Source organism: Myotis nattereri (genome assembly GCF_964212035.1).
Source record: "Myotis nattereri genome assembly, chromosome: 3".
Classification (NCBI taxonomy): Eukaryota; Metazoa; Chordata; class Mammalia; order Chiroptera; family Vespertilionidae; genus Myotis; species Myotis nattereri.
In genome coordinates, this window is record NC_138077.1 from 184,820,789 (window position 1) to 184,837,240 (window position 16,452).

Genomic DNA, 16,452 nt, shown 5'->3' on the forward strand with positions numbered 1-16,452 from the left:
TTCATTGTTTATCTGAAATTCAAACTTTACTGGGTGTCCTGTATTTATTTTTAGGGGGACAGTAGTTGTTTTGCTTATCTCTGTATCTCCAGCGCCAGAACTGCTCGTGACACGTGGTAATATTTATGAAATGAATAACTGTGTTCAATCAGGTCAAAAACAGCCCGTGAGTCAGAGGTGTGTTGCCTCCAGGCTGAGTAAGTTCATAAGTTCAGTTCGATAAGCTTTTTAAAAAACATATTTTTATTGATTTCAGAGAGGAAGATAGAAACATCAATAATGAGAGAGAATTATTGATCTACTGCCTCCTGCACGCCCCCTGCTAGGGATCGAGCCCGAAACCTGGGCATGTCCTCGAACCCGGGATGCTTCAGCTCAATGGCCGATACTCGACCCACTGAACCAAACGGGCCAGGGTAGCTGATTAAAGTTTCCAAGCAAGTCAAGTACCTAAGGCGCTTCGGCTGACCCCACGCCGACCCCTCAGGAAAAAGTATTCCTCCCAGCTCAGGTGAGCGCACGCCCCTGTGGGGGCGGGGCCTCCCCACCAGCGAGCGGGCCCAGCCCTTGCAGGGCTTTGCAGCCCTTTAACGCCCCGCCTCCCGCCTCTACAAGCGCCGGTGGTGTGACGTCACCAGGAAGCCGGCCAATGGGAACGCGGCTTACTGGCAGGCGGCGCTGGCAGTTGCTGCCAAGAGGAAGTGAGCTGGAGCTGGAGCGATGGCCCGGGGCTGGAACCCGCGGCAGCCTCCGCCGCCACCTGCGCGTCGGGAGCAGCCGCGGCCGCAGCCGGAGCGGAGGCCGGAGTCGCGGACGGAGCGAAGAAGGCGCTTGTGAGCTGCCAAGAGTCGCCGGTGCCGGAACACCTCAAACTCTGGGCGGGAGCTCTTCAGGTGGGCAGAGCCGCCGTCGCCCTCCCGCACCGTGCCCCCAGGCCCAGACAGCGGGGCGGGGGTCTCCCCGGGCGCGGGACTGGCTCCTCCCAGGCCCAGCCCTCCGAACCGGCCTCTGGGTTTTCCTCGGTCTTGGACTTCCTGCAAACTAGGGCCGGAGGACAGTGAGCACCGCCAACCCGGACATTGGCTGTCTCCCCGACTGTGTCCGGACCGGAGCAACCGGGAGCCCCTCCTGCTGCCACCTCTCCAGCGGAGGAGGGACGGGCGCGCTCGCACTGCCTGGTTGTGCGCCTCTCCCTTGCCTCCCGTTCAAGAACAAGCTTCTCTTCTCTCTCCATTGGAAATCCTGCCCGGAAGCCCAAAGCACCCGTCCGTGTGCCCTTCCCCAGCTCTCGGAGCACCCTTAGGAACATTATCTACTTATCAGGGCTGAGCGTCGCTCGTTCTTGGCTTGGTTTTTATCCCCCTTCATAACCTCTTAACTGACACTTCATGCCCAGGACCTTTTGGATCACCAGCTCTCTGGCCCTACCTATGTGACTTCCCCACCCAGCAGTTCCAGTTTCCTCTGGGCTCCCATCTCCAGCTCCCAGCGGATCTGGTCAGTCCCACCCCTGGGTGGGAGTGGCCAGGGGGCTCTGGCCCAGGATCGCCCACCCTGGAAGGCAGCTCCAAGGTAGCAAGAGAGCTGGGCCTCGGGTACGAACCTGGCAGCTCCGGAGTGGGTGCTCCGCTCACCCCACACAAGAAGATGAAAAAGCGCAAAGAGCTCAATGCATTGATTGGCTTGTCTGGGGAGAGCCGGAGAAAGAAGCCCAAGAAAGGCTCGGGCCACCGCCTGCTTCGCACTGAGCCTCCTGCTTCGGACTCCGAGTCTAGCTCCGAGGAGGAAGAGGAGTTTGGTGTAGTTGGCAATCGCTCTCGCTTTGTCAAGTGAGTGATGCGGTGGTGAGGGGTGGCATAGGGAGAAGACAGCTCCTTGCACGACCAAGGGGGCAAATTGAAGAGGAGAAGGGAGTTCTTAGGGGGCGAAAAAAATCAGTCGGTGTAGTCCTTGGAAGGCAAAGAGGGAGAAAAGTTGTTTCTTCAGGTTCTCAATGAAGGATAAGTTAGAGATCTGTCTGTAAGTGTACAAAAAAGCGCTCTAAACCTAGGGTGGAAGTGTGGATGTGGGGAATGTGCCAGGAGCCCAGGAACACCAAGTCAGGAGGAGCAAAGAAGCTAAGAATAGGAACATAGGAGCAGACAAGCTTTTGGAAGTAGCCTTTTTTTAAGGTCCCCCGAGATAGGGACCTTAAGACTGTAAATTATTTATTTATTTATTTTGCACTCTTGTGAGTCTGAATCTTGGTGATGGAAGAATTTGTTGAGGGACACACTGTACGAGCCTTGAGAGTAAAGGAGCATGGAGGACAAAGTGAAGAGGCAGCTTTTTCCCAAAACCGCTTTCAAATGGTGCAGCCACTAGACTGACCCAGTAGTGAGTATTGAGGACATTGGGAATTAGGGCTCAGGGTTGGGAAAGAGCTGGAGGGAACCTGGACAGTGCCTTGGACCCTCTCAGGGACTACATTAAAAGAAAAGATATTCTGCTGAGCATGTGGAAGCAAGGGCTAGGCAGAAGGTTGGGGTGCGAAAAGAGGTTGAATCCTTTGAGTTTGTTTAGATCAATGGTTCTCAACCTTCCTAATGCCGCAACCCTTTAATACAGTTCCTCATGTTGTGGTGACCCCCAATTTCATTGTTACAAATTGAACATAATTAAAGCATAGTGATTAATCACAAAAACAATACGTAATTATATATGTATTTTCCGATGGTCTTAGGCGACCCCTGTGAAAGGATCGTTCAACCCCCAAAGGGGTTGAGACCCACAGGTTGAGAACCGCTGGTTTAGAGTATCTTTGTCCTATTTTGTTAAAGGAAGGATTTGGCTTCTGATGAGCTTTGCCAGATTAGGTAGTTAAGGACAACCCTAAGTTTGGGTTGTGCAGATCTGATGAAATGGAATAGTTCAACTGGAATAGTTACCCTTCTGGGTTAGTTTAGACCTGAGTGTTGGTTGAAATTTGGTGTGAAATCTAACTCTTTTCTAGGCTTCCTTTCTTCTAAGCCAGGGGTCCTCAAACTACGGCCCGCGGGCCACATGCAAATACAAATATTGTATTTGTTCCCGTTTTGTTTTTTTACTTCAAAATAAGATATGTGCAGTGTGCATAGGAATTTGTTCATAGTTTGTTTTTTTTAACTATAGTCCGGCCCTCCAACGGTCTGAGGGACAGTGAACTGGCCCCCTGTTTAAAAAGTTTGAGGACCCCTGTTCTAAGCCGATAGCTAGAGTGTGCCAGGTGTCCACTTCACCCTACAGTTCCTATTTCTTTCATTCCATTTGCAGTAAAACTTGCTCAAAAGTTTATGAAGTTTCAATAAACTGAACAGGGTCCCCTGGAGTGAGCATGCGTTTGACAGAGGCAGGTAGGTAAATTACAGTGCAGTGATGGAATTGCAGAGAAGCCCTGGTCTCGGCACTTTCCTAACCTGAGATTGTTTCCAAAGACTTGCATTGGTAGTGATTGCAGTGAGCTGCAGTTCCCACAGGTGCTTCCTGTGGCCCACAGGAAGTCCCTCTGTTTCATGTGAAGTTTTAAACTTTTTTACTGAATAGATGACCTCTTCATAGGTCATATTACTTGGTTATTTTCAACTTGCTGTTCAGATTTAACTATGTTACTCGGTATTCCCTGGTAAATCAACTGCTTATTTATTTAAAAACATAATTGCATAGCAGTACAGGAATGTTATTTCTAATAAAGTTGTGCTCATAATCACCTTTGTACTCCTGGTTGAATTTGTTCTTGTGATCAGGGGAGACTATTTACGATGCTGCAAGATCTGTTATCCCCTCTGTGCTTTTGTCATCCTTGCCGCCTGTGTCGTGGCCTGCGTGGGCTTGGTGTGGATGCAAGTTGCTCTGAAGGAGGATCTGGATACCCTCAAGGAGAAATTTAGAACAAGTAAGTGGTCGCATATTTCAGAGTATAATCTTGGATTCTCTTCTAGGATCTAGGACAAAGTGGACCATGCTGAATTAAGGGTTTTGCCCACTGGTAAAGCAATTATACATTATACATTTTTTTCAGCATTTTTATATTCTTTCTTAGCTGTCAACTTCAATATAGTAACAGTTATTTGTCTTAAATAAAAACAAAAAACAGTGCTTATGCACCATCAGGAAAAATAGCATCTGAAAAATGACATCTTAGTCAACATTTAGGGCACAAAAGGAAAGCTCTAAGGTCCAGGAGTCTAGAACCTTGGTTAACCTCCACCTGTTGCCACTTTATACTTCCTCATTGCACTGGGCTATTTCCTTCTTCCTCATAGGCCATTTGAGAAAGAATATGGGAATCTGTCAAAAAGTTTCCTTCTTAAAAATTGTATAAGAACATAGGAATGGGCAATAATAATAGCCAACATTTATGAAGTGCTTACTGTGTGCCAAGTCACAAATAAATATTTCTCATGAGTGGGTTTCAAAGTGTAAGAGACTTTCTTAACTTATGGAGTTTTATATATTCTAAATTATAAAGTTGTATTTTGCATATGCAAAGTACTTTTTCTAAAAGATGTGTTTGCATGCTGGCTTCTACCAGATTTAACTTAAATATCTTCGTTTACCAACACTGAGATCTTCGGTTCTCAGTTTCAAGAGTAAATTTTCTAAGCTAAGGAACCAGTTCCAAGTTAATCACAAATTCCCTATTCTTAGCAGCATTAACACATCAGGAAACTGACCACCAGGCTTTCCTAAGATCATAAAGAAATCTGGCCCCATAACTGGAATTAGAGTTCTTTCCTTACTTCCCATATTAAGCCTGGGGAAATCACAACATCCTAGTTTTCCTTCACTCCAGCTTCTCTTTGCTGCCTGCAGTTATTAAAGTTCTGAACCTGATCTAGGGACAACTAATCCTTAGTGTGTTGATGACATTCCTAGTGATGTTGCTTGAAAAAAAAAAGCTGAACTACTAACTTTGGTTTTCTTCTAAGTTTCTGATTTAGGGAATGGCCTTGGGTAAGTCATTCTCTGCCAGAATCATCCTGACTTACATGTTTTATCAACTAGTGGAATCAGAGTATAGTGTAAAAAAGAATGAGATTTGTATTCTAGTTGTTGTTCCTCCTTAATGGTTGTCCTTAGCTGTATTGCAAGGTGTTTCTAAGGCCAATGTTTTCTTTGTAAGGAGTAATCATAACTTGGAAATGAGGTTTTCAGAAACAGTTTTAACTGTAAACAACCAGCAAAGACACTTGTCTGTGCCGTCATCTCCTTAATTAGTTGGACTTCTTAGGTTTGTGCTACAGCTTGTTTTGATCACATGTAGCAATCATTTATTTATACATTTCAAAACATTGCTCAATTCTACCTCTCGAATTCCTTTCTCTGACTCTTATGTGCCTGTGTTTACAGGACACCCAAGTAATTTATACCTTTTTCAGCGAATTTCTTTGTCTAGAAATGCAGTTTTAAAGAATATGTGTAATAGACCTGGCAACGAGTCAACAAATATTTATTGAGCACTTGTTAATCCCAATTCCTATAAATACTATATTCAGGAGATTCCAGGAATTGTACCCTGGACTATGAGACCCAATTTATATAATTGAGCAACATTCCCCTGAGACTCAGGCCCCTGAATAGAGCAGATTTAGAATTGTCAGTCCCACTGCATTGTTGGCTTTGGTTTGCTACAATAGAAATGCCAGCACCCATAATGTCTAAAGCAGGACTTCCTGAGGGGTAGGGTCTGGGCCCTGGGGCATGTTGTCAGTCCATGAACTGAGCCATTGTGAACTACTTGCCCAAGAGTTTTTTGTTGTTGTTTTGTTTTGTTTTAATCCTCACCCAAGGATATTTTTCCATCAATTGGTTGCCTCCTGTACACACCCTGACCAGGGCCGGGGCTGGCCCCAGAAGGAGCCTGCAACTGAGGTACGTGCCCTTGACCAGAATCGAACCTGGGATCCTTTGGTCCACAGGCTGGTGCTCTATCCACTGAGCCACGCTGGCTACGGCTCAAGAGTTTTCTTGTGAAAACTATTACCTTGACTAAATGAGGTCAATCTCGATCAACCAAAGGACTTGTATGCATGCATATAAGCCAAATCAATGGGCACGGACAACAGGGGGATGAGAGCATGAGTAGTGGCGGGGGGGAGCGGCAGGGGGGTAATGGGGGGATAAGGACACATTTGTAATACCTTAACCAATAAAGAAATTAAAAAATAAATAAATAAATGAGATCAATCTTGTAAAGTTTAAATAATCTTTCTTGAATTCTGCTTTAAATATATTTCAACCTATATACCTCTTGGTTTTCAGGAGAACAGTGGAACTCACTGACTTAAATAAGATCATCTGCTATTCTGACTTTAACACTTTTTTGAAAAATTCAGAGCCCATTGTTCTTCATTTCAATAAATTTTCCAAGACACTTGTGAGGAAAGGAGGTAAGGTTGCTGAAACAGAAAGCAAAGCAGGGAGGCTTCATGTTTTTATCTTGTATTCAAGGAGTAACTTGACCCTTAAGCTAAAAGTACTGGCTGGCCTTGAAACTCTTAGCTCAGTATTCCAGGTACTCCAAAAGACCTCCACAGTTATTCTAAGGAAGATCTATTCCTAATCATCCCTCTTTTTCACTCAACTATGAAACACTAGAGTAATAAAAAAAAAAAGAATTTGGAAAAGAAGAAAAGATTAATGAACTAAGCATCTCCTAAATGATCTTGTGATAATGAGGGTATTAGGATGTACGTATTTATGGTAGCTGGAGTATACTAGAAAGAGTGCTGGTTCTAGGAGTAAAAGGCTTGACTGTTGAATCCTGGCTTGCTCATTACTAGCTTTAAAACTTGGACGAGTCACTTATTCTTTCTGAGCCTTCACTTTCCCATCCATAAAACATTTTTAAAGTATATGTGTAATAGACCTGGCAGTCAACGAGTCAACAAACGTAAAGATGTATTCGTGCTATCAAAGCACTTTGAGCATTCCTCTGTCATAGTGTATGTAACACCATATAGTAACTGTGACAATGCCTCATGCCTCACTCCCTGCTGAACTGAGAACTTCATGGTCTTTTTATGCACTAGTACCGAGTGGCACATGGTAGGCACTCAATAGCAAGTTTAATAGTTACATAAAAGTTTATTGCAGACTATAAAGACGTAAAATATTGCTATCAGCTTTATATGGTCTGTCCGAAGGGTGTTTGCAGAAATCTCCATTTTTTTTATCTTGAAGATCAGGAAAAGAGCTAAGTAAGTTTGAGTCTTAATATACTAAATTTTAAATGAGTTGCTTTCCATGTTGTAAGAACATGAATAAGTAATCGTAAGTTGTTTGCTACTCTTTCTCCTATTTGTGGAGTCAGAGTGCCCTGACTTGAGTTGTTTCTCCTTCAGGGCCCCAAATCAGATAGTAAATATGATCCCTTCTTGGCTCATACAATCCTCAGCATCCAGAATGTGTTCAGGGCTTGTCAGCTTTATATGTTTATTAGTTAATAATTGTAACCCAAGTTATTTATGTGTTTATCTTCCACTTCTACCTTCTACTTAATTTGTATAGACTGCAGGAAAGAGAGAGACTCCTCCTCCCCCCTCTTCACACACACACACTCTTGGGATGTTTGACCACTTGGGAATGGCAGACATGTGTGGGATGAGTTACTTTGCAACCTCACTGAAAATGTAAACTAAATTCACTGAAATTCTAAGTGTTGCATAATTTAGACTGGTAAAATGTTTTTATTGTATGAGATGGATGTGTAGTCCTACAAATCATGTGTAAACCAAATGTTACATTAAAAGTTTTTAGAGAAGCCCTAGCTGGTTTGGCTTAGTGGATAGAGCATTGGCCTGTGGACTGAAGGGTCCCGGGTTTGATTCCAGTCAAGGGCATATGCCTGGGTTGTGGGCTCGATCCCCAGTAGTGGGCGTGCAGGAGGCAACCAATCAATGATTCTCTCATCATTGATGTTTCTACCTCTCTCTCCCCCTCTCCCTTCCTCTCTGAAATCAATTTTTAAAATGTATTAAAAAAAAAAGTGATACCTTTAAAAAAAAAAGTTTTTAGGGAAGTATATCTATATATATATATATATATATATATATATAAAGAAATTCTTTGGTGTATATTTTAAAAGACGAATAAAAATGCCTGATTTATTTTAATAATTCTGAATTTTCAGGTAGTGGGCTTTGTTGTAGTGGGGAAACCACGAGCCAGTTTTTCCCTCCTTATTGGTGTCCTTTATGATTTTTAGTTGTTGTGTTTGTTTGTTGAGTTTTCTTTGTTTGACTTAATAGGCTAGCATTATCTCCATTTCATACCCTACAATTATTTCACTGGAAAAGTATTTGAGTTCTGTGTCCCTGGCACTGGTTGGCCCTGGGAATATATGACTAATATGATTTGGTCCCTGTCCTCTTACAGCTCTCTCAGTCTGGTTCAGGAGACAGACAGTATATAGCTACAGCACAGTGTATATTAAGTGTTAGGAGTGATAAAAGGTGGCGGTGGTCCAAGGTGGGGTGTGCAGCTATTTGTGCTGAATCTTGAAAGTAATTATCTAGGCTAGGGTGGCAGAAATGAAAAAGGGACATGCTGAAGGCATCTAGGCAGAAAGAATAGAGTGTGCAGGGTCACTGAGGCTTAAAGAGGTTGATATGTCAGGAAAATCTGCGTGGCTAGGAAGTAGATTAAAGAGGTAGGTAAAGTAAGGAGAAACGTGGTTGGGGAGGTAAGCAAAGGCCAGATTTATTCAGTCAGTAATACTGAGTGCCAGGTATATTCTAAGTGCTGATCACGCAGGCTGTCTTAGTACTTACGTTTTAGTAAATTGTCTTATATCTGTCCTGTGTGCCAGTGTTTGGTTTCAAAGAAAGTATATTAACGAATTTGGCACTGTGTACTTTAAAAAAAATAGGTTTTATTCTGGAGGACCAGTGATTATCAATATTTTCCATGTAAAGGAAAAATACTCTTTAAAGTAACAAGAGAAGGCACTCTTGCAGGCCTCTGTCTTCAGGCTGACAAACCAGGAGATAGTATTTCCCAAAAGGAAGGCCAAATATCAGCCTATACTTAGTTAACATGTTCCTTTATCTTCCTTTACTGTGACTTGGAGCTTTTGGGTGGATTTAAGAAAACACCCTGCTGTATATGAAAAAGATTTAAAATCTTAGTCCTCATAACAGTACTTTAAAGGGGGTAAGAACCCACCTTCCATTTGACCAATTTGAGATAGAGAAAAGTAGACTTACACACTTAGAGATATAACTTATGATGTCACCTGGAGCATTAATGGAGTAAAGGTGGTCAGTACTTAACATTTATTTGTCACTTACTGTCTGCCTGGCCAGCTGTGTTTAGTACTGTACAGACATTCTTTCATTTGATTCTAAAAATCCTGTAATATATATATATATATATATTTTTTAAATATATTTTATTGATTTTTTACAGAGAGGAAGGGAGAGGGATAGAGAGTTAGAAACATCGATGAGAGAGAAACATCAATCAGCTGCCTCCTGCACATCTCCCCACTGGGGATGTGCCCACAACCAAGGTACATGCTCTTGACCAGAATCGAACCTGGGACCCTTGAGTCCACAGGCTGACGCTCTATCCACTGAGCCAAACCGGTTAGGGCCTGTAAAGTATATTTTACAGATGAGGAAACTGAGTTCAAAAAAGTTGAGTTATTTTCTCAAGATCACAGTAAGTTACAGAGCTGTGATTCAAATCTAACTCTTACTGCTTATAGTCATCATTATCATTTTTAGCCACCTGACTTTTAAAAGTTGTATTGCCAGTCGTGAATAGCCCCAGTTAAAAGCTTTAGTGTTAAAGATGTACATTTATATAAATAAAAGGACATGTAGTTTATAGATATAAATTTAGTCATTATCCTCCCAGGGTTTACGTGTTGTTCTATCTACTTTCCTACTGTATAGAATCATTTTTTTTCTTGGAGCCATGAGGGAACTTTATGGCTATTTATGATTGATCTTATTTTTGCTTTTAGTGGAATCTAATCAGAAAAGTTCATTCCAAGAAATTCCCAAACTTAATGAAGAACTACTCAGCAAACAAAGAGAACTTGAGAAGATTGAATCTGGAGAGCTGGGCTTGAACAAGGTCTGGATAAACATCACAGAAATGAATAAGCAGGTAGCAAAAGTGTGATTTTATTTCTGTGTAAGCTATGAATATTTAGTTCTATTTGGTTTGAATCTGTAGGTATAGGTAACTCCAAATTGTTTTACTTTTTGATATGGTTTTTGTAAACTGTGATTCCAACACATTAAATTCGGGTAAAATAGGTAATAGTTTGCATTTACCAAATAATTAAACCTGTTAACCCCTTCTTCAAAGGATAATTTTACAAAGTAGAGTAATTCAGAGGGAGTTGGATATACTTGAGTCCGTCCTCATAAAGAGCAGTGTAGGTATAAATTTTTTTTTTTTAGAAAGAGTGCCATCTAATCCCCAAGAAAAAGGATAGCATATTTTTATTAGATAATGAGAGCTTATTTTGTTTAAGAGTATATAAACTTACAGACACAATCTTGAGGTATATACTATATACTATACCAGTGGTCGGCAAACTCATTACTCAACAGAGCCAAATATCAACAGTACAATGATTAAAATTTCTTTTGAGAGCCAAATTTTTTAAACTTAAACTATATAGGTAGGTACATTGTTATTAACTTAATTAGGGCACTCCTAAGGCTTAGGAAGAGCCACACTCAAGGGGCCAGAGTGGCTCACGAGCCGCAGTTTGCCGACCACGGTACTATACTAAAACCTATCTGGAAACCATCCACATCTAATGATAGTTATTCTAGCATAGCATAGGACAGTGATGGCGAACCTATGACACGCGTGTCAGAGGTGACACGCGAACTCAGTTTTTTGGTTGATTCTTCTTTGTTAAATGGCATTTAAATATATAAAATAAATATCAAAAGTATAAGTCTTTGTTTTACTATGGTTGCAAATATCAAAAAATTTCTATATGTGACACGGCACCAGAGTTTAGTTAGGGTTTTTCAAAATGCTGACACGCCGAGCTCAAAAGGTTCGCCATCACTGGCATAGGAGGAAGTGGCAGAGTTGGTTAAATACCTTGGCCAGACAAGCAGGCCTAGAGGAAAAACTTTTCCAATCCCTAAAAGGTTTTTGATCAAGGATCTTGTATTTATAAAGTTGTTGCTGGGTAACTGTAGCCCCTATCCTCAGTTTTTGCAGTTTAATTAGGAAAAATGTGGATTGCTGGGGTCCAACCCCAGCAAGTCCAGGGGTTCCCAAAGGTGTGGACGGAGTTGGCGAAGAAGGAATGACACAGAGGCAGCGTTCAGTTGATCAGCACCCTAGCCGGGTTCTCTTGTCAGGGTCTCTAGCCAAGTTCTGTTCAGGATCTCCAGCGAAGTTCTGGTTCGGATCTCCAGCCAGGTTCTGTGTCCATGTTCTCTTGCTAGGTTCTCCAGCCAGGTTCTGTCCAGGTTCTCCAGCCAGGTTCAGTCACCAGGTTCTAGTCAGGTTCTCTTGCCAATTTCTGTAGTCAGGTTCAGCCCAGGATCTTTTGCCATGTTCTCTCGCTAGGTTCTGTCTCTAGGTTCTGTCTCCAGTTTCTGTCCAGGATCTTTTGCCATGTTCTCTCCAGTGAAGTTCTTCTGTCTCTAGGTTCTGTGTGTAAGTTCTGTCTTGTAAGTTCTGTGTCCTATTGTCTTGTTACATCTGTATTTATACCAGTTGATTCCAGTCCTATCAATCTCTATTCCAAAGGTTAGGGCGTTTCTTATCTCCATTCCAGGGAGTAAAGATTATGTAGCTTAAGCATGATTATTCGTAGTTAAAGTGATTAATTACCCGCCTGCCACTTAGTTAAGGGGTTTTATTCCCTCCCTAACTTAAGGGGAAAATCCCTACCTAGGGAAACAACCTTTCTCAGAGAGGTGACCTTGGTTAAAACACATAGTGCCAAGAAGGTGAGCAAACATATTAAGAACAGTATGCCATATATGCCAGGTCCCATGAAACAGCAAGGATGGACCGGCTCCCGGCAGTGGATTAAAAAACCCCAAAAACCTCAAGTAGCAAATGAATGGCACACCTGCAAAGTGCTTAAAAATAGATGGGCCATTCTTGTTGGCACTAAGAGGATATTCTTTTCTTCAGAATGGAGTCACAGAGTTCAGAATAAGCCAGTGGCAAGGAGAAGCACTGTGCTAGGATAAAGGGCTTACACATATTTCTGAAGCTCCCCCACCACCTTGCAGCAGTAGTGCAGGAGTTGGGCAGTTCATCAGTTGAACAGATCAATGGCCTGGTGCTGCAGCTTTAAAACTTTTGCCTACAATAAGAGATGTTATACATCATTATCTAATAAACACATACATATATGTAACTGAAATAAAAGTTTCTGAAAATATTAGCTTACCCTTATGATGCCTTATGATATTTTATTTTCTATTCTGTTCTATTTCATTTTTTTTAGTCATTAATGAAATAATTGATCAGTTGCAGTCTTTACTCATTATGTATTATCTTTGGACTCTCAGTATTTAGGAAAAAGCAAGTATTCACTCCCTTTTCTGCAAAATGAACAGGATAGACTGGCCTTGTATTCACAGAACAAATGAGCAGTTTGAGCAGAGATTACATCAAGTGAAAATCAACCACAGTAAAGCACTGAGAAATAATTAACATCTCTGACTAGGGCAAACCAGAGATTCCATTTAGATAGTCATGGAGTTTACAGTTCTGGGCCAGCATGAGATCTTTCAGGATGAAGAGCCAGCAATGTCAGCTACATTCCCATCTTGTCAAGCAGCACAAAAGAGTCAAAGGGGAAGTTTGTATTTGGTGTGAGAAGACACGGTTTTCAAACCTTTCCTATATATTTCTCAGTTCTCTTTAATTTGGAATCTGGAAACAAAGTAATCACTTTATTCTTGTCCTGGCTGTTATTTTTAATAACAAAAAGTACCTGGGAAAGAAGATAAACAGGAAAGTTTACTTCAGTCCTAAAGCTTCATGTATAAAAGTAAAAGAGATTGAACTGAAACCCTTTCCATTTTAGCTTCAGTAGATCTTCAAAGTTGATGGGACTGACTGATGAAACTAGCCTGAGGCAGAGAAATTCTTTATTGGCATGGGTGCAGAAGGGATGGGTGGTGGTAACCTAGAGCTTTAGGTTGGTCCAGAGCATGCATGTCAAAATCTTGCCCCACGGCCCGCATGTGGCCCACAATGAATATTTTTGTGGCCCAGCCAATATAACGGTATGTAAGAAACGTTTTAATAAAAATTTTGTAACTTAATTTTTACAATATCCTGTTATACATAATTATTAATAACAAACTACAACGTTTGTTAATGACTGATCATTATAATCATGTTGCATTCATTTCCCTTATGCGCCTTACGTGCAGGCACAACACTTCTCTCCACTAATACTAGCAGCGAATATTTTAGCAGCTGATTGCCATGTCATTAGTCTTGAACTGACTTGTTCAGTGTGCACAACAGGAAATACTTTGCTTTTGGAGAACAAGAAAAATAGGTTTATCTGCATTATGCTTATTAATTTGTGCAGTTATTCAGTGTCTGGTAAGTTAATGTTCAAGAAAAAATATTAATTTTTATAAAATGTTGTTTTATGTTAATGATTACTCATTTATTTCAGCCCTTTATATTCAGCATGTCTCTATCGAAATAAACCAACATTTCTATGAAAATTGAAGCTTTTGGTTTTTTTCGGCCCACATAAACTTAAACTTTGTTTATTTGGCCCATGTTAGCCTTTCCCATCATTCTCTGAATGATTTTCTAAAATTGTTATACATTTCTGATGGAAAGGCATTTGTCCAAAACCAAAACAGATATAAAATTAATATTTAACCATGTGTCTATATCTCAGGGTAACTCTGTCAATTAGATCTTTTTAGTGGCAAAAAAATTTTTTTAAGAAATCCAAAGTGGCTTAAACAATAATAAAATGTATATCACTTAGCAAGTACTGTCCTTATCACAATATGAATTGAAGTTAATGAAGCCTGAAAAAAAAAAAGTTTGAAATAAGTTAAAATCAAATTTTATATTGAAAAATCTTTTAAAAAGTGTTAAAATCAATTTACTTTTCTATGTTACTTACGAAACTTCTAATTTCATACATGACCATGTCCATTCTCAACATTATAGGGAGTCTGCTCCCCTTCTTTGAAGACCATTAATTCAACAAATGTTTAATGAGCTGCTTTTATGGAGTTAGGCCTTGGATTCCCACCCTCAAGGCTCTTACCATCAATTGGAGGAGAAATAGAAAAGTAAATAGTTATAAAACAGCCTAATAAGCAATAAGAAGCCGGTCCATATGAGCACTGTGGGGCATTTTTTAGGTATGTTTCTAACCCAGACTGGCTGGATTCAAGCAAAACTTCTCATATATCTTGAGCTGAGTCCTGAAGGGCTAATAGGAGTTGGCCCGATAAATTCTATAGAAAGAGAGAGGGTGTCCTCATTAATACACTTGATCCTCATCATTTGCAGATTTCCATATTTGCAAATTCACCTACTAGCTAAAATTTATTTGTAACCCAAAAACCTGTACGTGTGGTGCTTTTGCAGTCAGTTATTCACTGGCAGGAATCTAGTGGTGAAAAAGTTAAGTCACCCAATAGGAACGCTTCCAGTTGAAGTTAAACAAGGCCACACTCTGCCTTGTTTCAGCTCAGAGTGTAAACAAGTTTTCTTTTCATGATATATTTAGTGCCACGGCTTTTGTGTGTGTGATCCTGCTGCTTTAAATGTTCAACTGTCATAGTGCTGAAGTCTGTCTAATGTTGCAAAATGCAAGCAAGCTGTGTTGTGCCTTACGTGAAAATAGATGTGTTGGATAAGCTGCATTCAGGCACGAGTTCAACAATATACATTAAATAAGACATCCTTAAAAGAAATACACATAAAACAAAGTTATATATTATATTGATTAATTGACAAAAATGTTGTGATCAGAGGACTCTTGGAACATAACTCTATACCCTTAGGAGCAATGGTTCAGTAATCACTCATTCAGTGTCTGCTGTGAATTTCTAGAATAGTGATTTTCCACCTTTTTCATCATGGCACTCATAAACTAATTAGTAAAATTCTGCAGCACACCAAAAAAATACATTTTTTGCCAATCTGACCAAAAAAAATAGGTATAATTTTGATTCATTCATACCAGATAGCCATTGTTGTGTTGGTTATTGTCATTTTTTTATTTTGTCAGTGCTCCCGACTAAATATTCAGGTATTGCATGTTTTAAAAATTCTTGCAGCACATTGATTGAAAATCTCTGTTCCAGAACATAACTACTGTGAATAGTGAGAATTGAGTATATGTGCAAAAGCACAGACAAATGAAAAACAGTGTGTTCAGGGGATTTTTGTGTTTTATTATAGCACTAGAGGCCTGGTGCACTAAATTCATGCGGGGGGGGCGGGGGGGGGGGTGGGAGACAGCCTGGCCTGTTCCCTCTCACAGTGCGGGAACCCCACAATTGATCACCCCAAAGAGGTAGGCCCCACCCACCCACCTGGGGCTCCTCGATGATTGCCCCAAAGAGGTAGGCTGGAGCCACGGGCCCCGCCTTGCACCTTGCCGATCCGAGGGACTCCCAGGCCTCGTGGATTCACGGGACCCACCTCCAAGCCGTGCACGCAGCATCAAGCCCCCGCCCACCCGCGTGTGCATGCAGCCCCGCCCACCTGCACACGCCTGCTGCGCACGCAGTCTCCTGGTGATCGCTTATTATGGCATGAGGGTGTCATGAGGGCGTGATGACCACATAGGCTTTTATTAATAGGGTAGTTTGGTGGAAAGAGGCCAGAAGTAAGGAAGGATATGTCAACAAGAGTCAGCAAGGACCTTGAGGTCATCATCTATAGCAGCGGTTCACAACCTGTGGGTCTCGACCCCTCTAGGGGTCGAGCAACCCTTTCTCAGGAGCAATGGTTCGGTAATCACTCATTCAGTGTCTGCTGTGAATTTCTAGAATAGTGATTTTCCACCTTTTTCATCATGGCACTCATAAACTAATTAGTAAAAGTCACCTAAGACCATCGGAAAACACATATATAATTACATATTGTTTTTGTGATTAATCACTATGTTTTAGTTATGTTTAATTTGTAACAATGAAAATACATCCTGCATATCAGATATTTACATTACGATTCATAACAGTAGCAAAATTACAGTTATGAAGTAGCAACGAAAATAATTTTATGATTGGGGGTCACTACAACATGAGGAACTGTATTAAAGGGTCGTGGCATTAGGAAGGTTGAGAACCACTGTTCTATAGTATGTTCTATATCTGTTTTTTTGGTACTTGGTCCAGATATCTTATGATGTGATAGTCACAGTAGTTCCTTCTTATCCAAGACCTCCAGTGGATGACTGAAACTGCCGATAGTGCCAAACCTTCTATATAC

The 16,452-nt window shown here is 41.2% G+C and overlaps 1 protein-coding gene across 2 annotated transcripts in view; it reads left to right on the forward strand.

Moving 5' to 3' along the window:
* The first annotated feature begins 687 nt into the window (after positions 1 to 687).
* EFCAB14 (EF-hand calcium binding domain 14) overlaps positions 688 to 16,452 on the forward strand; it is a 39,925-nt gene continuing 24,160 nt past the window's right edge. For both annotated transcript variants that reach the window (XM_081087977.1, XM_081087978.1), the window contains exons 1-3: positions 688 to 1,829; positions 3,762 to 3,910; positions 9,989 to 10,134. In XM_081087977.1, the coding sequence (XP_080944103.1) occupies positions 1,648 to 1,829; positions 3,762 to 3,910; positions 9,989 to 10,134 (477 nt within the window). In that variant the 5' untranslated portion in view covers positions 688 to 1,647. The remainder of the gene's footprint in view (positions 1,830 to 3,761; positions 3,911 to 9,988; positions 10,135 to 16,452) is intronic.